The sequence below is a fragment of the Pseudoliparis swirei genome, chromosome 7 (assembly GCF_029220125.1).
Source record: "Pseudoliparis swirei isolate HS2019 ecotype Mariana Trench chromosome 7, NWPU_hadal_v1, whole genome shotgun sequence".
Taxonomy (NCBI): Eukaryota; Metazoa; Chordata; class Actinopteri; order Perciformes; family Liparidae; genus Pseudoliparis; species Pseudoliparis swirei.
This window is the reverse complement of record NC_079394.1, coordinates 9,007,760-9,033,047: the sequence shown is the minus strand read 5'-3', so window position 1 is coordinate 9,033,047 and position 25,288 is coordinate 9,007,760. Positions and strand designations below refer to the sequence as shown.

Here is a 25,288-nt window from a genome sequence, read left to right as displayed (position 1 = left end):
ACTACAACTGTACAAATCTTTCTCACAGCAGCCATTTTGACTTGTCAAAGCAGAAAGATTAAATGTGTTATTAACAATGGCTTTGATGCATGCATGAAACTGAGCATGTGCAGTAGCAGAGCCCTGGAACCGGCACACCTGCGGTAAATTGGATGCAGACATAATTAATGTGATTAGTTACACCTGTGGTTCATCGACACAGAGACACCCACACACATGAATTATGTGATGAGAAAGCAGCCTTTCCTTTCTACTGGTTGGAGAAGCTTTTACATCTTTAAAATGTAATTACATGTTCAGTACAATAGATATGTGTATCCACATCATGCATGCAGCCTCCTATTAATGTCCAACATTTAGGGATAGCTCAATAAAGAGATAACCTGGATAATTTTATTCTAAGTGAATCAAACGAACAATGCCAAACATAGCTCTCTTCTAAGATATCATTTGAAGTATCACATCCATTTGATGGTGAAGCTGCAGCTCCCAGACGTGGATCCTCTCTACTGTACTGTGACTGATGACAGTATCGCTGCCATACTCACATCATGCTGTTCAGAAACCTGAATATGCTGACTGGAGTTCTCTTTGAAACCCTGATTCTTCGGCATGCTAACAGGCTCACATTGCAGGCATAATGTTTGACATGTTCACCATTTTAGCGTTCTAACATTTTGAATTTGCACAAAGCAAAAAGTGCCACTGAGGCTTGTCATTCATTGTGTCTGTATTTTGTCATATATTACAAAGTATTGGACGAATTAAAATGTGGTGACGAGATGATGGCTAATCTAGATTGAAGGTGAGAGGATCACTGAAGTGATTACAATTCATCCTGAGGGGGACAGACCAAACACTCAACAAGAGAGGGGAACTATAGATCACTGTTACACAACAATAAGCGGAGCTTTTCACGCCCGTCCCTCGCGCTGCACTGGGACACTGATCACGTTATGGTCCGTCTGATCCCTGCATGCAGGCATAAATTAAAGCTCTGTGGGCCTGTTGTCAGGAAATCAAAGCAGTGGTCCAGTGAAGCTCTGGAGGGTCTTTGGGCGTGCTTGGACTGCGCACACTGCAATGTTTTCAAGACTTCTACCAACAGTCTGGATGAGTACACAGAGGCTGCGACATCATTTATCAGCTTCTTTGAAGACGGCTGTGTACCATCACCCATCAGGGTGAGTTATAACAACAACAAACACTGGTTCACAGCGAAACTCCATCACCTAAGGTTGATAAAGGAACAGGCGTTTAGGAGTGGGGAGGACAAGGACTTATATAAAGAGTCAAATACAGGTTTAGCAAGGCGGAGAGAAATGCTAAACAACTGTACTCTGAGAAACTGCAACACCAGCTCTCAGGAAGTGACTCTGCTTCTGCCTGGAGTGACCCCCGACCACATAAATGACCTACAAACCATCTGAACCAGTTCTTCTGTCTCTTTGAAAGACAATAGATCAGTCCCATGACCCCGTCCACCAACTTCAGACCACCAGCTCCCCCTCAGCAGGGGCCCATGCCTCTCAAACATCCCTTTCTATCTTTATTGTTTTTATTATATCTGTTTTATTTTTATTTCATCCTATCTCTATGTGTATTGGTATGCACCTTCACATCGTCAAATTACTTGTATGTGCAACGTACAGTACTTAGCCAATAACCGATTATTTTTCTGATCGAGAAGCCAAATCCTGTCTGAGACTTCAGACAGCTGAACTGGGTTCATCCTCAAATGCTGTGGGAATTCATTCAGTACAGAAATAACAGAGTGTGTCTGGATGTGGAGAAGGCAATCACATGCCTCTATTGACACAGACAATCAGCCTGGATAATGTCAACATTTCGGATACAGGGAGGTGAAGAACCAACCATCTCTATATAACATTAGCCCAAATATGATCAAACCCAGGGTGAAATGCAAAACTGGGTTACAAGTATCCTTTTAAATGTGGTCAATGTCCTCCATCTCATAACCTGTTCTTAACAACCATCATGCCTCAATGTTCAGATCTCACACAGTACATTGACTCCTTGGTAAACCCTTTTCAACATCTGTGAACACTTACACTAGCACAATTAATACAATGTACTGTACACTACGCCATGCAAATGAATGTTTGTAACATTCACCCGGTGTGTGTCACACTCTCACACGACAACAGCCCAGCTACTCTACCCTGCTAAAAATCTCAAGTCTGTCACCTCCAGTAAAAAAAAAGTATTTTCTCACAAGCATGCTGTGGTTTTGAAGTCAGAAATAAAAGTGTTGACTGGACAGAAACACTTAGATGATTCCTTTGGCAACTGTGAACACACACACACACACACACACACACACACACACATGCACACACACACACACACACACACACACAGGCAACTTGTGAATGTTGCCACTTCGCAAACACTAAACTCCAAACGCGACAGCTTACAAACGCAATTCACTCTTTTCTGCCTTTGCTGCTCCATGTTTTCCCATATGTTATTCAGCAGTGCTGTCTCATTATGTAGGGATAATGATGTGGCTATTGTAAGTCTTGTGGTTGAATTATTTATAAGAGATTTTGAATGCAATGAATTTAATATTTAGTCCATATTAGAATATCAAATTGACACAAATCAACGATAGTGTAAACAAATCTATGAGTTTTGTTTCGCTTCAGTAAATCTAGCTCAACTCTAAAATATTCCCACCAGGGTCGTGTTAAAGACAGTGAAATATTGCATTTGGCAAACACTCGAGAACATTGTATTTACGAAAATACGTTGATTTGACAGCATCGGTCGCAGCATCCATGGGGTCAGTCTCACATGCTTCCACAGTTCACTGGATGTGATGGAGGCAACGAGTGAGGTCGAAATTCAATCTTGAAAATCTGCACTTGTTTGTGGGCATTATTTTAAAATAACTGTTTCATCATCTTGAAACACAAATTAAGGCTGCTATAAGAGAGCTTCTATTATCTTAACTAATCAGACACAGCACACATTCTGTGTTATATGTGTTATTTCTGCAGACTGAAAAACATAAAATGAAAACCTCATCGTTATCACAATGCTTATGACTCTGCTAATGTGTTTCCTTGTCCACTGTGTGGTCGTATTTTTAGATATAAAACTTGGTAGTGTTGATATCAAAGTCAAAATGCTGCTACCATGAACGTGTTCTGTTCACCCTTACTGTGAGCCATCTGAGCTCTACTGGAGCTCGGTCCACTGATACCCCGGTGAACTGCGATGTCAGCCTGAGTCAGCAGCATCCATGGGGTCAGGCGGCTGGGGCACGGCCGCACAGCCGATGGATCCCAGCATGCTGCTAAAGTTACACCCTCTTCTCTCCGCCCATTGGAACCCTCCTTGTCCTCTACAGCCGCTGCTTTGTGTGTGTTTGCGTATGTGTGTGTGTCTGTCAGGCATGTGTTTGCAACTTCTCACCTTTCACCAATGAGATTTAGCGAGAGAGAAACTAGCAATTCTGCAGAAAGACACAGCAGATGGTATATTTTTAGGGCCGGAGCACTGACAACGGTGGGCCAGCATAGGCCCCATTGAAACTGTAGTGTGTCTTCTTTTTCCTACTGTGCCAAATTAATTGGCTTTTTGGGGGCTTCATCATATCCCCAAACTCCCCCAAGTTGACATGCATATCAGGACTGGTCAAACATTTGATAGTTTAGGGGTCTTGCATGTTGTTCTAAAGAAATTAAATGTTTTATATTTATCTATTATTGCATGTTTTTTTGTTTTAATTTAACTTTAATTTTAATTATTTAATTATTTATTTTATTGTTTTATTCTATGTCTATGTTTATTGTAATGCATTTTTCCCAAAGTCAAATTCTTTGTATGCGCAATGTCTGATTCTAATTCTGATTTATACATCGTAGTAAAGTACACGTGTCACATTGACTTCTATTGTCAATGAATCACTTGCAATTTGAGCTGGTGGCTTTGAACATAACTTTTTCTCATGCATTCTGGTGTCCTCTATTTTGGAGTTATCAATTAATATAATATAAATATTCATGAACTTGCAACTTACTTTTTAGCAAACAGTTAGCTTTTCCGACAGCCAACAAACACGAACGTTAGATGTAATGTGTTAGTTTGTTAAAGTCGTGTTTGTCACTACCTGATGAATGTATGGAGGTCTTATTGTTTTATCTTTTTTAGTTGATAGAAAATCTGCCTGAATCTTACTTTTAAGATGATTATATACAGGAGCTTAATAAGCTCTGAAACATCTTGATCCTTTTTATTTACTGATGTGACTCTTCAACTTAACACTGGCATTGACGGGTGCATCGGAATAACAATCTACTGCCAATAGTCTCACTGTGCAAATAGGCCAGGCCCTCGCTGTTCTGGACTGGGAAAGTTTAATTTCATGCACTATTATCAATCACTTCCATTACCGCATGCAGTCCACATGCATTTGACAGCAGAGGTAATGAAAGGAAAACTAAACCACAGAGAGTGTTTATGATGGAGCACGTTGGCTACGTCTACCTGTACTTTAAGCCCTGCCCTTGTGCTATATTCCTAAGAGTAATAAGTCCAGAACTGTTTTGATTGATAACCCCTCTACTGTATCATTTCATTTATGCTCTCCCTCATCAACTCCTTTGTTCCCTTCCGCAGTTTTCTCTATTGCCTTTCTCAATCAGGCTTGCCGGGTCTATAAATACAATGACAAATCTGGTAGTTTGAATGAATTTTTGATTTTGAATATTTTTTTGGCACCTTGTAACTCCTTTACACAGCCACAACCTGGTCAGTGTGCAAAACAAAGTAACGTATACACCATTCCTAGTGGAGAGGCTACATTTAATGAATATTACCACAGTCATTTCTCTAAATATATCAGAGGGGTCAATGCAGCCTTGTCGCTCCTAGTTGAGATGTGCAGGGAAGCTGGATTTCAGTGTTGAGATCCTCAAGTGATATTGTAGTTCCATTGCCCTCGTTACTGGATCCACTTTAGGGCATTGCTCAGCCTTAAACTTGTACCTGTCTGCGGTCGCGAGGAAGCTTTGTAAAGCCGTAACAAGATGAGTGATCGACTCATCTGTTTGTAATGAGACTGAGCTCACTGGCCAGCGCTCATAATTTGAACCGGAACAAGCTTTGACAGAAACAGAGCGCCTGATTAAGATGTATTCCAATCACACCTCCCCCTTCTCCTCCTCCACCAGCCGGGCGGCTCAGTGCTCCCTCTGACTTTTCCCCCACCGGCGGCTCTTATTTGCTGCGAAATTTCACATTAACCTCCTGCAACCCGTGCAGTGCAAGCAACACCAAAGCAACTTTCCAATCCGCAAGCACTTCTCTCTGAGAGATAATCGTTTGCCTTGTCATTCCTCCAACCTACCCCCCCCCCCCCCCCCCCACAACCAGGAGATAAACTGTGGCTCTGGAAAGAGCAACAATTTGCTGCAGGAGCTCCTGCACCGCAGAGACCTTGTGATCTCATCCTGCTGTATCAGAGGCTAAAGAGATGAGGTAAGCCTGTTTCTTCCCCGCTCTGGTTATCACCATCCCACAGGCCGACAAACACAAAACAAAGGGTCCTTGGTGTTTAATATAGTTTTAAGTTTAACTAAATAAACCTTTTGACAACGTGAGATCGGAGATACAGGTGCGTTTGAATATTAATTCCTTTGCGTGAGAAAAACTGGAGTGTAATAAACAGGTAGAATGCTTTGAATAGCATTTTCCTGTTTTTGATTGACATATTTAATATATTTGTGTTTGTTTTGTGGGCTTCAGTTATCTTTTCAGCTTGTATGCCTTTTGTTATTTTTCTTTCCACAGCCCAATGAGATGTTATCATACCTAAACCTCCCAAGGACAATGAATAACCATAATACAGAGCCTCCTTAAGTTCCTTGGTATCTGAGTTAAGAACATTATGCAAGAAGTGAAGGGCAGACGAGACAAATCCATGCTGGTGGGCAGTGAAAGAGGATTACAGATTTTTTTTTTGTCCGAGAGACAATTGCGACTGTAATATTATGAATTGGTTTTGCAGCAGACTGGCAGGTTTGAAACGAGAGCGACTTGAGAATGAGTGGTTCGTTCAGTCATGGGCCGTGCTGATGGACTTTGCTTCCCTGTGGTCGTCACAGCCCTCTGCTTAATGACCCGTTCAATTAAACGCCCATTAGACAGGAGGTGACTCGTTCCTACTGTTAACCTCAGGATATTAGAACATTAGAAATCAGAAATACAGTTTTCCACGCTGCACGAGGCAGATACTTACTTCAAACTGAACCATACAGCTTACTGTAAGTCTGAAAGCACCCGAGAAGTCTTCACTCGTTCCAAAACAATGCTAGCAGTAAGCGATTTGGTCTGGCGGCACATAAATCCATTTTCTTTCACTCACATTTTCTTTTACTTTGATGTTTCTCTTTAAAGTACTGTTTTGGTGATGTAACCAGAAAAAACAAAGAAACGTGTGTTTGCACATTGCACTGTATTGATTTCCATTGAGCCGCACAACAAATGGACTCAGTCTTTATCATAGAGTGTACCGATTGAATAGCTGTCATGGACTGAAGCTTTACCTTGTTCAACACAGCATGTTTGCTTCGCGCTCATAAAGACTATGTGATTGTGGATATGTGTATCCAAAATACTCTGGACACGGAGACACGGATCAAGAAGTGTACTGCAGAATTCTAAATCCACAAGCAACCACAGATCCCCGACATCGAACCAGAAACACCTCAGCAAACCCCCAACACTCACTCCCACTTTGTCTTACTTTGTCTAATTTCTTTCCTAAAATCCCTCCATTCCAGAGGCCCTCTCAGCTGACATTATTAATTAGCACACTCCTTTTAGCTTGGCCCCTCCTCTGCGTTTCACTCTTGTCTAATTTTTCTGGCCGTGAAAAGAGCTGTGAACAAAGCGTCGTGGAACAAATGAATTGTTATCCCTGCTAAAGCCCTCAGAAACCTCTCTTGGCCGTCAGATTCCTGCTCAGTGTGTCTGCCTGTCGCCCTTGTTCTTTGACATTGTGTGATATGAGCGCCATTGGCAGCCCTGATTACACACACACACACACACACACACACACACACACACACACACACCAATCCATCTGCTTCAGCACGTATTGTATCACAGCTGTAGTTCACGGGTTTAAAGGACCGTTTAGGCTGCTTTCTGGGTGTCCACTAAGTGTCCGTCGTAAAAAAAAATTGTACTAATTCCCAATTCCTTTTAGTGCAACATTAAAACACAGCTCTTCAACTGTCACCATCTTTTCCCCGTGTCCTTTCATGGGATTAGGGGTGACACAAGTCATTTTCTATTGTGTAACTCCCCGTGGCGGAGGCCTCAAGATACTCTGTGTCTAATCTGACTGTCGCTACTGCATTGACAGAAGGATTTAGTGAAGTCAGGCAATAAGACACACAAAGAAGAAGAAAAGTATCAAACAGGAAGTAAGGATGGCTTTTTGACAGCAGGAGACAGCTGTAGGTGTCATTACTGTAGGCTCCTTGTTCGCTTGCTTGTCTTGTAAAAAGATGTTAAGTCAAGAAACCCCTTACATAACTGTTTTTAGTAAAACTCAGCAAAGGAAGTAAATGCCGTACGGTTTGTTAATCAGCCTGACTCATTTGACTCTTCTTTCGTCTCTTTGGTTTTGAGGCAGGACCTTAATATTGGGATTCAGATGTAATGACAGCGTTGCCATTCGTTATTTACTTCAACATAACTTTTACACTTAGTGTATTTTCACAATATTTCTGTGTGTGTCTGTCACCAATGTCTGTTCTAAATGTCTCTGACTGAAGACGTAACAGATATTGAAAAAGCTACAGTTCGATGCCTTTGTCGGAAAAAGAGAAAGTCGGTTTCAAAATAAATATTCTTCATGAAATATGTTTCATTATATAAGTCATAACAACAGCCAGTGTTGGCAGGAGGATAACGCTGGAGTTGTGGAAGCACATTAGCTTGCGAGCAGACCAACATCTTGCAGGTCGTAGCCATCCTCTGAGATTCTCCCTAATGAGGAGAAGCAGTGTCTGTGAAGTGAACATACATACACACATTTCATCTGGGATGTTGGAGCCCACTGGCTGCTCTACATAACACTGCTGGGGTCACAAACCATTCCAGCCTATTCTGACGTCACCTGCAAACAACATTAAAGATATGTAAAGCAACAGAAGTGTAATTGTATGAATTGTTTTTTTTACCGCCAGTCAAATAATTCATACTTCTTTAATGTATGCCATTTTGGGTTGGTGCAAATTAACAACGTGCCATTAGAAAACTGGAGTGGCCGGTGCAGATTTTCATAAACCAGAATTGCATTCACACGGATGACATTTGCATGTTTAATTTTAATATAGAAACCAATGAGAGGCCTTTTTTGATCTAAATTAAAATTTCATAAAGTCTCATCAGCACTGGGTCGTGTTTTAGTTGTTAGTCTTGAATAATATGAAGAAGAAAAAAATGCAAGACTGTAGATTAAACTAGAAGTAGAAAGCTATGTTGGTATTGAATGCCATTAAATCTCTCTACTTTCACAAGATTTGTTAAAACATAACTTTTCTACATCTGTTTTGCATCGCCAGTAACCCCAAAGTTTCTAAGACCAATCTGTCAATAGTAACGCCAGAACAAAGCAGTGCAAGGGCTGCAAGGGTCTGCTATTGTTTGGATTGTTAGGATGAGATCTGTGAAGTCGTTGTGAATTGCACAGTATTTAGATAATGGGATAGTAATTTACTTGATAACATTATCACCTTGTATGCTTTCATTATCCTTTAAAATGACTTCCTTTAATCATTGTAGAGTCAATATAACTATTGGGTTCTGTCACTGCAAGATTTAGGCACCTAAAAGGGTGTTTTAAACATAAATAATCTAAATATAGAGACATGTAATGTCACCTTTAGCTGTCCAGATGTTGCTGATGCTATACTGCTAAAGTCCTAAGAGATCCACCCAGCTGGCAGCCCCTGGCATTCATAGAGGACACATTAAACTCACAAACAAAGTAAGTCTAATTTACAGCACGCAGAGGCATAAACGCATAAAAATAGCACGAGTGTGCCATGCACTTTACACCTTGTCTTAAATTGCATGAAATTATTGTACATTATAATAATCCTCAACACCAGCATCTATCAACACAGCTAGTAATGAGCTGTGTGATGCATAACTGCTTTTTTATTTTTTTATTTCAGCAAAACACAAATCAATACCAAAATGAAGAAAAAGAGAAGGAAAAAAAACTGAGCGCTTGATGAAAATGTTAGTTTCCTGGCAAAAGGTCCTGGCGTACATCACAGCAGGGATTAAAAAGGCAAACCACCCAGTTACAAGTCTGTCGAACATTACACCACCCTGTCTGGAGGGGAAACACTTGTAGCGCTACGATGGGAAAGAGAACAGTACATGACCGAAAATTAGAAGCAACAGAAGGTGGACATACTTTTTGGGCCTGTAGTCGGGGATGCTCCTGTCCAGGGAGATACGATCACTGAGCTGAGCGTTGTAGCCGTACTCTTCATATTTCCCCTCTGCGTCATGACTGTCCTCTCCCAGAGTGGCAGCGGCTCCCCCCTGGCCGAGGCCTCCGGGTCCCTCAACTAGCCCCATGGGCTTCGCCAAACCTGCCAAGAAAAAATGAAACAACTGAGAGACATTCATACCCATGTACATGGCTATGTGAAGTGAGAAGAGAGACTATGCTGAGGGTGATTAAGATGTATTTAGCAGTGTGGGGAGACAGATATGGTCTCAGAGCTGCTATACATCAGTCAATGGAAACGCTGCGAAACACCCACTGGACACAGATGTCACAGCTGAGCAGAGCAGACCATAAGCTCAGAGACACAGGTGTGGAATATCTACAATAGAGATTAGAGAGAATTCATAGTGAGCAGCTGTAAGGAAGTAATTGTGTGTTACTGAAACAACAGTGTTGTTTGTGTACCTGTAACTTATTTATTTTGTATTACCTTCGCATTGAAAATGTGGAAGGTTATGTTTTGATCGCCGTGTATTTATTTATTTGTATGCGTGTTATTCGCATCACAAAAAAAGTTTTAAACCGAATCGCATGAAATTTGGTGCGATGATTGGTTATTATCCGGGGACCATTTGATTAGATTTTGGGATCGATCGGGTCAAAGGTCAAGGTCAAGGTCATGGATAGGTCAAAATCTTCTTTTTACCATAGCACGGTCAATTTTTATCCAATTGGCATGCAACTAATGCCAAAATCTTCATAATTCAATGCCCAATCTTGTGATATGCGAAGGTATGTGCTCTACTGAGTGCCCATTCTAGTTTTTTACATGTGTTAATTTTACGACGACTTAAGTACGTTTTTTTTCTCCAGGTATTGCACTTTAATACATTTCACGTTGCATTCATGACAGAGTCATGACTAGTAACTTCTAGTGTATGATGGTATACAATACATTCACTCGAGTGAATACATTCAGTTATGTATGGAGTTATCATTACATTACATTTAGCTGACGCTTCTATCCAAAGCGACTTACAATCATACACCGTAGATACAACCACGGGCAGCAACTCAGGGTTAAGTATGTTGCTCAAGGACACATTGACTCGAGCTACCCGGGGATTAAACTGCCGATCCTCTGATTGAAAGACGGACCTGCTAACCACTGACCCACAGTCGACCAATTATTTGACATATAGCTTAAACAAAAGCAGCCTTAATGAATAACAAATTTAGTGCACCACCCGGAAAGAACGCTAAGTGATCAAAATCAAACACACCCACAATATTGAGTGTAATAATAGTCTGAGTAACATGCTCATCATGCGGCTGGATGAACTGGTTATGTTGTGCAATGAGAATGATTAAGCATATAGATTCTGAGCCTACAGCAGATTGAGGAGGACTTCCCACTGCCCTCATATCATTTAAAAACTAGACAGGCTCTTTCTTAACTTTAATATGAGCATTAGATTTATATTGTTTATACATATTCATAGTGGTTGGCCCTGTAATCCTTTCCTCTGTTATTAATTGTGTAAAAAGTGGTACACTATTTAATGCATGTAGCTGAGTAGTGCCTGTTGCACAGCTGCCCCCATGTATTTACTGTCTGTCTTTTTTGTTTCAATATATTTAATGCTATACTAGACCAACTGTATATTTAGTTGGGGATTCTTGTTTCAAAAATAAATATGCTTTTCGCCACATTAATTATTTGAATTACTGACACACAAGGCCTCCTTTAGCGTCTGTGTGAGATGCACCAGGCCTTCAAGTAACTAACATATAAACCCATCCACCTCATTATTAAACGCTCAGAGAAAAGGCACTAGGAGTGAGATGATCTATAAAAAATACGTTCACAAACCCTGCTGTTTTCTTATTTTCATAGTATTGATTGACATATTGGGAAATGGTGTGGTCAAGATATTACTTACAATATTGAAAAGATCTCAAACGGCTCGTATCAATTGTAAATTCAATCAATTGTAAATGTATTTATACTTAACCAGTTCTACAGAGGTCATTAGTCCAACACAATGCCACCAGACTTTAATTGAGCCCCCAATGGTTCCATATGGTTGATCCTAAAAGCATAGAACAAGTGTGGAGCAACACCACGACCGGTCATAATCCAAACAGTACTTTTGCCATGCAAGTCCTTTCATCCCACAAAGAATCCCCAAAGAAAGGCCAGCTTGCATGGTGTGTGTGTGTGTGTGTGTGTGTGCTTTAATGGTGAATTTGGGCCTGTTCTTGGCTAGCCCTCTCATGTTAGGCTTCTTTGGTCCCACAAAACTAAATTCAGCCCTGGATTTAATGTGTCAGACTTAAAATACCCCTCTGCTCTCATTAAAATGACTCATGACTGTGATTTAACAGAATGTCGCGTTGGTACCGGGGCAGTGACATTTTCAAACAGAGAGGGAGACAAATGTGGTACAGTTTCAAAATGAAGACTTGGGTGATGGATAAAGAGCCAGTTCACTGATTCAGGGACTATACAGAGGAGAGAAGGCATGAACCTTCTTCTAAAGAACAACCCTCTTCTTATTATTATTTGGTTTGGACCCTCCCCTTGGACTAATACAATAATGCAATATACTCCTCCCTTATTTCTCAATGTGTATATTTACTGATTGTTGTTTCTTACAAATGACTTTTTGGTTCTACATCTTCTTGAAAGGCTCGACTATCGTCTGAAAAATAAAAAGTCCATGAAACTGCAGGATAATGTTATGTGAGCCAAGCTTCCAGTGTGGCCCCCACCGAAAATGTGAGCTGCGTCTGTTCTCCACACTAACAGATGGACACACAGACAGTGAGTAAACAGTGCATACCAATGAAGAGCTCAGCTCTCCGCTTCATCCCTCCAGGAACTGCGGAGCAATCACCATATTTGGATGGCTTCAAATCCTCGGGTGCTGCTGAAGATTTGTAATTGGAGCTGAATGGTTGCAAACTGGCTTCTCCCGCAGGAGGGATTTATCATGTCCTGCACCATCAAATGTGTTGGCATTTTGACAAGTATGGGTGGGGTTTACGTCACCAACGAGCCATCTGGCACCGTGGCCCGTGCCACACAATAACACGGATACCCTCCAGAGCTGGAGACTGGAGTCTGGAGGGGCTCTCTGTCTACGCATGAGTCTTGGAAGCAGGACAATGGCTGCCAGCTTTGTTTTTGGATCCCTGCATCAATTTACATCCCCCTGCCTTCCACTTCCTCTCCCTGTTTGAAGGAAATTCCATTATGAGATGAGAGGCCTGACAATCTGATCCCCTCTCTGTAAAACTTCAACATAATAATCACTCTCACGATGGAAAGTTTGTATTTGTAACGTTAAAACAGCACTATAGCAAAGTCATGTTGTTTAGTTTCACTGCAAACTTTTGAACAACAAGCTTCTGTTTTACAAGCTTTGGTAAGGGCTGGTGGTTTATTTGAAGTAGTTTAATGACTCTGCCTGGCTCTGATTGACCTTTTATGTTCCATCCATTTGATCTTTTCTTGTTGAGAGATATGTTTGGAAGAAAGCAGAGAGATAAATTGAATATCCATACAATTATGCTATTTTGAAAAAGCAACATTTATTTCCAAAAATGGGTTGCTTCCAAACAAAAACAGAAGCTTTTAAAACATGTCTTTGAAGGACAAATTGGACCGTGTATTTCTGTGGGCAGAGCATAACACTGTGGATTAAAAGCTCTATTCCCAAGGCGACTGCATGAGTTAAAAATGCACACATGATCCTGAGAGGCACTTTGTATGAGAGCATCCAGCAAGTGGGCCGTCATATCAGAAAAGGACAATGACTAAAGTAGTCACTGTAGTCCTGTAGCAAACACAGCTGCAGATGCAAATACACAATGACTATAGAGTTGATCACGTACAAATAATTATCATGTGTTTTATCTCTGAAGTATTCTTTCATTCACTTCTCTCGACGAGAGGAACTCCGCACTTTCATCATCCCACGAGGAGGCAGTTACAACATCTGCTTCTTGTATCCAGAGCAGGATGTGGTTCCTCGCATTGTCAGGCACCAATTTGAATCTCATTATCTGAGTGTACATCTGTCGCGGTGCTTGTTCCTCACAATCCATTTGTCCAAATCCCCCTGACATGATATGTGAAACCCATAAAAGCTATGAATCATAGAGCAACCTTAAGAATGTGTCTGGGTTGGCCTTTAGAAGACAGAGACTCAAATTCAAAGATGACCCCATTTTTAATGAATGATTTAAGAGCAAGGGTGGATTTATGTGAGGACAAAGTGATGCAGCTGGATTCTAAATATTGATGATGAGGGGCGGGTGGGGAATTGCGGGATTTCTTCAAGAAGAGGAAAATAACTCGATCAAGAGAGGCTTAAAGCCTTCAAAGGCCAAAACAAATCTATGAAATATTGAGAGCTGAGAGAAGAGAAGAATTAATTCCACTGTAGCACTGCCACTCAGAACAGCAGCAGGCATGTCAGGAAGATAACAACTCTGATTTGGAAATTGGTAGCACTCGACCCCTAATTCCTCTCTAAATAATGGATTGTTATCCTTTTGTAAAATGTACAGCAATCCTGATGAGAGCTGGCATGACAGTGCACGCCCAACAAATATAGAGCTGCTAGCTGTATCTGTTCATTTCACACACAATATTTACATTCGGTTGTTGGGAATCATCTGCTTTTGTTTTCTTCGTCCGTTTAAACTCTTCATTCACAAAACATCGTCATGTTTAAAATATGCACCTCAATTAATCGAATGAAACGGTGCTATAAAACATGCTATTTTAACTAAATGTGCCGTATTGCCGTGTTAAAAAAGAATCAATGTGCATGCAAATTGAAAAGAAGACAATGTAATGTAAATGTAAATTTAGGAAAAAACTAATAAGCTCCAGATAAAAGGGGCTCAGCATTTGCTCATCATTATTCTGGACGCTGCCCAGCCAGGCTCAAATATTGCATCAAGAGGTGGAGATATCACTGAAACAACAGTCAGTCAAGCATTCGCCTTCAACACAGAACAAAAGTGGTCAAAAAATATTGTTATGGACTAATTTTAGCAAATAGCTGAGCTTTAAATGTATTGCCTGTATTTATTTACATTTCTGTCTAATGTGCACCATGTAAAGTCATGCTAGCTACACAAAGGACCGTCAGTTGGTCAAGTCTCCAACCGATGGCAATGAGGTAAGATCCACCTATAAGAAGCACCGTTTTGTTGTGATTTGTACGCACAATTATGGCTAATTATGCCAAGTAATATGACTACATGCATTCTAATGCCATTTGCATCTGTTCAGTGTGTGTTATCTATTCAACTCTCAATAATGCGTCCGTATTTTAGGTTACATTCTTAGTTCTGGTTGTGGCCAAGACTTTTGTTTCATTTTGTGAAAGTTCTCAAAAGAAGATGAATAAACGATCAAAATTCAGAAAGGCAATGGAAACCCATTTACATCCTAAATTATCCAGCCTGGCGTGATGATCTCTGTGTCCCTCCTTCATCAAATGTCTTCATTAAATGTTGGTAAAGTAATCACTGCATGACTCCAGGCCAACAGTGTAAATAAGATGAACGCTCGCTCCATCTGAGATTGCCATTATTGTCTGCGGCTGACTGCTGATTGTCAGGTTAGCTGCTGAATTCATTACCATGATTCCTCAAGGCTGAGCAGAATTGATTCTTATTCGACTCTGAAACTGTTTTGTCGACCAGAGTCTCATCTACATATCGTTATTGGAATATATTTAAATTCATCAAGCTTCACCGCGCTTCCCTGCAACCGCCTCCATTTCACACCGCGCCGCAACGAATAGGCGCAGCGCGATGTGCATCGCTGAGATGCGGTCAGAGCGTCCCGCTTGTGTCTGCGTGGAAGAGAGCGAGAGGGGGACTTTTGCTCATTTCTCATCCAGTCTTTGCTCCAGCAGGCATAGCATATACACAGCGTTAGCGTCTTTGTCAGAATTGGGCTTTACAGATAAGAAGCATATCTGGTACTGCAGCTGGGCCTGTGAGGCTGCCATCCCATCAGCACCTACGCACTGGGAGAAGGCCGGGAGTGACATGCATGGCTGATGACAACAGCGTCAGTGGGGCCGTGAGCTGAGGGACAACAGCCGAGCACAAGCAATGAGAAGTACATTATGGAATTTGTGTTTTTCTAATTCATTAGATGTTTTCTTACCAGACTATATATGCATGTCCAAGTCTTGAGAATGACCGTTCGCTGTACCCCAGTCAACACGTCACATTAAGAGTCAGCATAAGACATGTTTTCAATCGACTCATGGAGTACAAATTCTGTACCAACAGTTGTCGTTTCGACCAGCCAAATCGAGGGTCGCCAAAAAGAAGCCTGCTTTTATCAACCTCTGTCTGAAATCAACGGCCTGTTGTTTCAGAAATTACTGCAAGTGCTAAATCTGCCACCATAATAATTGTACACTGCTTGATGTACCAAGGGTAAATAGAAGGCTTGAAAGACATAGCAACAGTAACGGAGAGAAAGAAGGGTTTATCAAATCGTGGATTTGTTTTTATAAACATGTTTTCTTCACACTACTTGAATATCAAATCATTATGTTGGATTTTTACAGCTTAAAACGTTCATATTAATACTGACCTTCAAAAATCCTGAAACGTCAAACCCTAAAATAAATCCATTTCCATCTGTTATCAAATAATTGCAGCTAATTGTATTTGCAGCGTTCATTTAGGCCAGAGAGCCTCACCGGTAAGTAGCGACGAGGAGGTATTTGTTGGTTTTAATGCAGTACTTAAGGTCAAAGCGCTGCTTCTTAAGCTTGTTAACAAGCTTAAAAGCCCCTCATCTGATTACCCCAAGATGATGGCGACCACAGCAAAGCGGTGTTTCTGATAAACCTCATGTTCCTCATCTCTGCACAGAATGAGCTGCTGATAAAGCTTGACCGTAGTTTTCTTGTTAGTAGTCCATCTGACCAGCCATCAGACTACTATAAAAAAGGGATTTTGCGACTTGTTGATGTCCTTCAAATCTAATTGGACATTGCTGTAGCTCCTGTGGCATGCCATTGGTAGACAATAAACAACAGAGGGAATGGGCAATTACTTCATATCGCTGCTGGACATGGTAATAGTTATTGGCGCGCTGAGTCCTCCCCTCACCATAGTTATTCCCAACAGCCACAGAATACAATTTGTGGTCTGTGCACGATTTAGAGAAAGGGTCAGTGACCTGGGATATGAGGATATGATTAAGCATGCCATTAAAGAGCTCAAGACAAAGCATGGAGGGATTGTGACAGAGGATGTTTCCAGCCTGTGAGCACTCCACACATGGCCGCTGTCAAGGAAAAATGACGTTACTGCAACTGTTTCAGACTTGGATTGTGTTTATCAAGCCTCAGAGGAAGTGGATGTGCTTGTGCCAAGACTCAGCGGGAAAAAAAGTCAAATACCAATTACACTTTACCAACAAATTTAAGATTTAAAATCCACCCACTCAACATTGGCGTGAGATAAATTGAAATAATGCATATGCAGTTTCAGCCGGGAGGACATATAACTTTAGTTTGTAGCCTCGATAAATCTTTTTTTCCTTCAGTCCTGCAGCCCCAGAGTGTTTCTGTCCTACAGTGAAGCAACGTGGGGTTGCCTCGTCTCTACATAAAGCTAAGCGACTGAGAGGATGCATTGGATTTTTTGAGAGGCGATGACTGCTGGCTGGATGGCCAGATGCCGAGCATAAATCAAAGTGACAGAGTGACCGTCAAATAGCGGCGGATGCTTTGGAATTTTAACAAGATCATGCAGAAGCGGTCTACTATGACACTGTTTTGGGGCTGTGAAATGCTGTGAAACCTCCTTAACTACTGACTGTTGAGCAAACTGTCAAATGGACTGTCAGGACACTTTTTTCTGGATCATTCCAACATTACAAGCAGTTAGGAAAACGCTTACTTTCTCCACATATTTTCTATTTCTTCTCCATATATGTTTAAATGCAGGGCTTTTACCGCTTTCACAGGGCTGTATTGTAGATAAAGGGGTATTTAGATATATGTGACCTCTACTGGTGACCTGCATGAAATACAACAACACAAGCAGAACCTGCATCCTTCTACACAGTGCCCATCCCTCACAGCCCTCCCTTCAACTTGAGCTATGGTCGCCTTCACACACATGTTAAAGTCACAATGTCCCAGGAGAACAGTAAGCTAGTGAATATAAATTGACTTTACTGATGAATTAGAAATCAATCAGTAACACAATGCTGAGAAGGAGAAACATGCAGATTTCTACATATTTGTCTTTGGGACATGACGTTTCGGTTTTTATTGTAAGTTCAAAACACGGCCCTCATCACCGTCAAGTGAATAGTTTGGAGGTTTAAATTGCCACTGAAAGCGATCAACCATCTGCACATGCATACGGACCTGTTTGTGTTGGAAACTGAATCAGCATTTTTGCAGCATTCCCAGAGAACACTCCTGACATTGAAGTATGTCATCAGAGGAGTGTAATAAAATGTTATTCATGATCCCACTTAGACTCAACATCCTGTGAGTGAGCGCTGTGCAGTCCAAGAATTACAATAAATTAAAGGAAAAGATTTTTCAATTTAAAAAAATACAAAGTTATTGGCTCTTTAAATCCGTAGAAAATAATCTATGAGAAAATAGTAGCTGTTGGTAAAGAAGCTGTTGGAAAAATGTTTTCCATGCAGCTGAAAAAAGTTATTTTTGATTAAAAAAATACACATTTTGGCTAGTTAGTTCCGCTCCAAAATGTAATGATTTGCCGCTTCTCCTGCCATAATTGTAGTAAATAATATAATTTCTGGTTTGGGACTGTTGGTTGGGCAAAACAAGGCATGTGAATACAAATGAGTAATCAATTAATTTATATTAATTGGCAAATTAGTAAAAACAATATAGATATGTTATGTTGCTTTGATATACATAATGTCATGTTGAGTTCATTTAAACAACCGCCCATATATGTCAAAAATGTATGTTTATACATTAATTGATTGAATATTATTTAATGCATGCTACTTGATGTGATTTTATAAAACATTTTGATGAAGTAAAAGTTTGTTTGCTTCATTAAATCTATGTAACACTAAAGTCTCTATATTTATACAATGAATTATAGATTTGGAATATCCAATATTATATATAATATAATATATGTACTGTATCCAGGTCAGCCTTTTCAAGCATGTATGAATAATGCCACGAACATCAGTTGTGATTGTGTGGATTTCCCACAAGGGAATACAACCATAAGACATAAGAAAGTCATATGTAACCATATGTTACATGTTGCTGTTCAGCTGAGGCACCAAACCTGCCCCTTAGACTAATGGCCATGCAATGAAATCCAGGTCTGTCACTCCGTTATAGAGCTATTATCTTACACTCTCCTTCAAAACTCAGACAGCTTGTTAAATCTGATGTTTCGGTTCATCCAGTGAAATGAGCTGGTGCTGACGTACAGAACTACAGACGTCAACAGAACTTTATGTGAAGTTTACAACAAGTCGATGATGGCTTAGGGGTTTTGCAATCTGATAGGCCATTAAAATAACAGCCTAGTAAAAAGTCTCTCAACACACTATAAGCACATATACTATTAAGTAGAACGCCATTCACTAGCCTTTAACAAGCAGGGTCAGTGCTTTATCACCAACACGCTAACAGGGTGTTATGTGTAAACTCCAAAGGATTTTCACTGTTTCATCAAATGAATGAGGCTACAGGCTGACATAAAAATATGCATGAGTCATGCTTCAGGACAGTCTACGGAAAACTCACCCCAGTGCATGCAGCCTTGGCACCTTATGTACTCTGAAGGACAATTTGGCACCAATCAAACCAGACGAAAGTGCTCTACATTACACGTGGTCTGCCTATTTATAGACACAATGCATGAAGTGATTGGCTTGCAGTGGTCAATATTTGCTTCATTATGATGATGATTGAATCGCACATGTTGTATATTCCTACCGTTTAACTGATTGTAGACCACATCCTCCAGTCTCTCCAGCCGCTGGAGAATAGACTGCCTGTCCACCAAGTTGGAAACTTTGCCATTCCTGGCTCGCAGCCTCTGGTCAGACACACGCCCTATCTGGATGAGCTCCTCGGATCGGTCCTGGATCCTGCAGTAGACCGAGAACAGGATAATACCTACAAACACTAAAATGTTGACGGTCAGCAAAGTTTTGATTTTGCGTGCCACAGCCATGAAAGAGAAAATAGTCTGGCTGACTCAGTCAAGCCCGGCAGCTGTCCATGCGCGGTGGCCTGTGGTGCCACCTTACTGTGTTGTTGTTGCTGGAGGAGGACGAGGAGGAGGATGCTATATCCGCTCGAGGAGAGAAGGTCAACTCGTGGAGACCCGCGCAGCGTGCCGGTGCCGTTCAGCACCACGGACAGCTCACGAGGCTGCGCGCACTTCTCAAGGTGGGGAAGGTGGCCGCTGCCGGCGCGCGCTCCGGCTCCAGCGGTCGAGCGATGTGTTTACGGGTTTCACGAGCGGAGGAAAACAGCTGCACGCGCTCTGCTGCTGCTGCTTGAACTACATGTCACAAGCTAGAACATGACGCCGAGGAAAGCGTTCATCCCGAACAGCCCGCGGCAGTTGCGAAACATCTTTCTCCCCACAACGTGATAAGTCGCCAGTTGCTTAGCCCCACTGTGGCTCGCCCGTCTCACGGGGGATGCGCTCCAGTAGCCGCTCGCATAGAAGCATCCTCCCGCTATCAGGGCATCTCCCTTTCCAGGCGCTGTGGTCACTCGATCCGTCCCGCTCTGGTGCTTATGTCCAGAGAATATGTGCATGCTTCAAAAACAAGGCGGTGTTTCCCTCTCTCTCTCTCTCTCTCCCTCCCTCTCCCCCTCCCGCCTCTCTCTCTCTCTCTCTCGGTCTCCGCTCTGTGTTTTTGCTCTGTCAGTTCATTGTTGTCTCCCTGGTCGCGGGTGTGCAGGGCAGGGTGAGTGGAGAGCAGATGCAGCCGGGCTCTGGCATGCTGTCTCTCCTCCCAGCCTCTCCGCTCTCTGTCCGGCAGGAAGAGTCGCCGCTGACGGTCCTGACGTTGGCTCAATCATGAATATTCACGAGCTGTGTTGGAGCTCGCAGGATGAAATAAAAACAGCACGACTGTGGAGGCATGCAGCCAAGACTTCCACTTAGCAGAGCAACCGTCCCCCGTATCAGTTAGTGAACTTTGTAAATGTTAAGATGTGTGAAGGGATTGTTTTGCCATTTGATCCGTAAACCAAAGGTTATAGTTTCCACCTGACCTCCGATGCCAGCAGGAGCAATAAGAGCATCACATGTCGCATAAAAGATCCAATATTCATGTTATGTAACTGACCATATGCATGGTTATTAGTTAACCTCTGGAGTGTAATCATTACATTAATCACATGCGTGGATGGTGCTTCAACTCCAACATATTAGAACCAACACACACATCATAATAATTAAACAGTCTATTTTTAATCCAACCTGTTGGGAATTGAGGTATAACATTTCTTTTATTATTCTATTTTAAACCACCTTCAGAACAGAAGTTCAACATTTCAACATCATGCCTCATAGCAGCCCATGCATGGTGACTGGACTCTGTTAATAGCAAAAATAAATATCTTTAAGGACATGGAAAGTCTAGACCACAGCCATGCAAAAAGGATTCAAACCATCATTAGCACCTTCAAATCATTTTTCCTCACAATTTATTATACTGTAACCTCTTGCCATTGTAATCTTCTTCAAGTGTAAAAACACAAAAATAGATTTAGTCTCTCTGTATATTTGTACTTCACTAGTCAAATACAGACATGGAACAAACTTCCCAGAGCACTTTGAACCCTCTTCTCACCGAATCCACTAAATTCAGGCAGCGGCTCTTAACTGTAAAAAAAAAAAAAATCTTATATTTCATGGTACAAATGTTTTCCTGTTATTATCTGCATACCTTTTTAAATGCCTTAATGGTATACATCTTTGAGATGAAATACATTCTTGTTTTCTGAGAGCAGATGCACACGGTTTTATTTTCAAACCTCAGTTTGAGTGTTGTTCTGTGGTGTTGAGGTTGCTCACAACCTCATTTATATGAACACACAAACGCAGCATGCACAAGAGCGCTGAGAGCCTCTGATTCATCAAAGTTCTTGCAACCCGGCATAACTGTGCTTTTTATGTTTCATCTTACAAAACACCACACTGGCCATGTGACGTGTTTGAAAGGTTGTAGCCCATGTGACAGCCCTAAAAGCTCTTGGGGTTCTCAGCTCTGTATGACAATTAAGTTTAAAATAACCGTCTTTGTATGCAGTTTGTAATTAGAATTCCTGCTGCACATGAGCCCCACTGCAAAAGGTGCTGATTAAATTCAAGGTGTGCAGAAACAGACAGACTGTGGGGAAATCACTGATACAGCCACCTCAGCCACCACGCAGGCCCCAGGACAGCTGCTTATGCAGCAGCTACAGTACCATACACTCCTCGATAAGACTCTCTAAAGACGTCTGTCTTCTGCATTCAGCACCCTGAATGCCTGTTCCTCGGAGACTGAGACTGCGTACAGTGGCACTCAAGAGCTTCAACCATATTAACCTGGGTCACTGCCAGCTGCAACGTAGTCCTCCCACACATAAGCCACTTGCACATATTCAATGGGAGGACTCAGGCTGCACAATACTGTGTGCATCTATACTGCTGAAACTTTAAGTAGTAACGTAAGCAGTAGATGCACACATTGCTCCCTGATGACACACACACGCAAACTCGCGAGGTGAAAATAATATCAACCACACATTTGGCATGTAAACAAACACACATCTGTTTTAAGATGACAAATGTGCTATCTAGACTGCAAAAATGACTTAGAACTGAACTTCCTCCATCTTGTTTGATAGTATGTACAGCAATCCAAGACGTGAAGCTGCGTTCACGCTCTTTTTATGTCATCATGTCTCAGGATTAGGTACTGAATAAGAGTAATTTCCAAAGTCTGTACCAAACAGCCTGTTTACTCATTCAGCAGATATGGGGCGACATTAGTATTCATATGTAAACATAGTTCAGGAGATCTAATGAATGTAGGTCACTCTTTTTTTCATAGCTCGACTTTGGTCCCACCAATGCTAATGAAAAATACGAGGCTCTAAGCATGCTAACTGCTCCAATATGTTCACCAGCTAATCAATGACTTGTCATGCTATGCAGCTCCGCAAAGCTGAGTAACTGTCATCACTATGAGCAACGCACGTCATGTTGCACACAGCTTCATGTATGAATATTGATTAGTGCAGCTAATAGTGCATACACTATACATGCACCCTGTAGTAAATACAAGCAGTCAGGAGTCTTGGTCCCAAAGAGGATATTAACTGCTGTACAAACCCAGGTAGTAAGTGATTTGTTTGGCACCATTTAGTTTGGTACACTCCAGTGGTTTTAGTACAAGGGCATTCTCGTCAGCTGAAGCTGCTCCTCACTGTTTGGTTCACAAGAGGCCGACATGGCCTGGCAGAGTGAATGTGTTCAGAAAAGTTGCTATTAAGCAAGGGCAGCCAGAAGTCAAGAGATCATACACCTTCACTGCATTGCAGGGAACACAACAATAGCTGAATGAAAGCTCAAAATAACTTTTTATCAGCTTGGTTGTCTTGTCTTTTGTCTGGTTGTTTATTTAACATTTCATCGAGGTTTCATTTAACCACACGACAATGTATGCGCCCTTGCCATTGTAATAAAATAAAAACATGTTATTTTGGATGTGTTGACACAATGTAATGAAAGAAAGACCCTGTGGTGTCTTTAAAGTAAAAAAAACAATTCCAGTAGAATACACACTTTGAGATGCTAGCACAGAGAAAAATATGCCATATATCAAATTGAAATCATAAAAGCTTGTCCAACTTCAGTACATGGAAATGTTCCTGAAAAAAATATGCAAGGTTGTTTTTTTTCCCCAGAGAAAGAGTTGTACCCTCCATTTATATTCACACTGCCTCATATGCATAATGTTTTGGCTTGAACACAAATTATCTAATTCACCACGGGATACATCAAGGTCAGCATGACCATTGTGAAAAGGAACAAAAATAAACAAATCTGATGCAGTAGGAACATCGGTATGGACGTAGCTCAGCAAATTATTAATGCATGTCCCCTTTCACCTGACTGGCAAACTTGTGTGTGACTTTTAGAATAAGGCACCCACTGTAAGGCACGCGTTGGTCACTAATGTAGTGCTGGCTGCTCTCCTCCTGGATCTAAGTTCATACATTATCACTTTGACCCCCGGGCTAACCGCTGAGCCCCAGTTCTGTCTGCCTAAACTGAGCTCATTCACATTCCACCTCCAGCCGATTCTCCCCAGTGCGCTGCAGCGGGAACTGTTGATATGTGTGGTTCAGCTACATGCACGTTTGTATATGTTGTGGGGTTTTGTACAACATCGATGAAGCAACACTGGGGGGCCGAACAGCTGAATGTTTCTCAGAGCAACGGCCCCGTTAGGACACAATGTGCTCCTTGACCTTGGTGGACAACTGTGGCTCGACCCATAATGCATCACTCAGTTGCAACCTAATCACAAATGCAAAGTGCTTTTTTCTCAAGTGGGGACAGGCAAAATCTTGATGTTAATGAGTCAACGACCGTACACAACAACACAAGTGAAAGAACTATTACACTGCGTTAGAGACTGAGCACATCAGATAAGAAATGTCAAAATGAATGATTAGATCTGTCAATATGGATGTAAGAATGGCTTCGCAAGGTGTTTGTAGTAATGGAGAAGGATCTCTACGGATGCCCCCAAATGTTTCTTGATTTATGGCAGAAGCAATTACATCTTGCCAGTGTACCGATGTTTGATGGGCGAATCGGTGCAGGTAATTAGAAAGAATAATGAAACAGGGAGTCAAGGGAGGAACGAATCCCTGCATCAAAAAATCTAATCAAAGATAAATGGACTATCCGTATTACCTAGTCAGTATGCAGAAAGGTTATTATTTTATATCCCTGTGTACACCAGCTATGGACTCTTTCTCAAATAAAAGCCATTACTCTGCTGACACCTTCGACTTGTTTGCCGATTGATTGATATTCCATGGCTTGTGAGCTTTCCTCTAGTTTATGTTTTCAATTTCTTGGTGAGACAATAGATGCGGGTATTTCATACTGGGGGAAAAAATACAATTATTCATTGATTTACTAAATAATACAGTAATGTTATTCAAAGGTATCCAAAAGAACACATTTGAACACAAACAGATGCACACACACACACACACACACATACTGTGAACAAATACATGGAGCTCTAATAAGTTGGCTAATTTAATTGGTGGTGCATTACAGTGCCTTGAAGGAACTGCTGTTAGGATTTCCATAGTGTCAACGCTAAACCCTTTAAAGCAGAGTCAGCTGTAATTACAAGCCAATCCTCAGCTCAGTCATCTCCTCTCTTTGGTTGCTCATTCCACATTGCTGCTATGGAGACAAAGAAACGGTTTTGCTTTATTACTAATAAAAATACGATTGCAACCAGTGCTCAGTAGAACTAGAGAGGACATGAGGACTGAACTGGGACGTCAGATGTGTTCTTCTATAGCAATAACTATATTTATGCAAATAACGCCCAAAAAGTGTGGTGTTCACTAAATAATAACTCATATCTCTTTTGTTTAATCTGTACAACAAATTAAATGTTTAAATACCAAGTTGTGTTATACCCTTAAAAGGATATAGATTTGT

The 25,288-nt window shown here is 41.4% G+C and overlaps 1 protein-coding gene across 1 annotated transcript in view; it reads right to left on the bottom strand.

The window, feature by feature from the left end:
• The window catches only part of galnt9 (polypeptide N-acetylgalactosaminyltransferase 9), a 76,030-nt gene extending 55,910 nt beyond the window's left edge, over window positions 1-20,120 (bottom strand). The window contains exons 1-2 of the mRNA XM_056419179.1: window positions 19,516-20,120; window positions 9,470-9,650 (exon numbers count right to left, since the gene is read on the bottom strand). Of these exons, the coding sequence (XP_056275154.1) occupies window positions 9,470-9,650; window positions 19,516-19,756 (422 nt within the window). The 5' untranslated portion in view covers window positions 19,757-20,120. The remainder of the gene's footprint in view (window positions 1-9,469; window positions 9,651-19,515) is intronic.
• Between the last annotated feature and the right edge of the window lie 5,168 nt (window positions 20,121-25,288).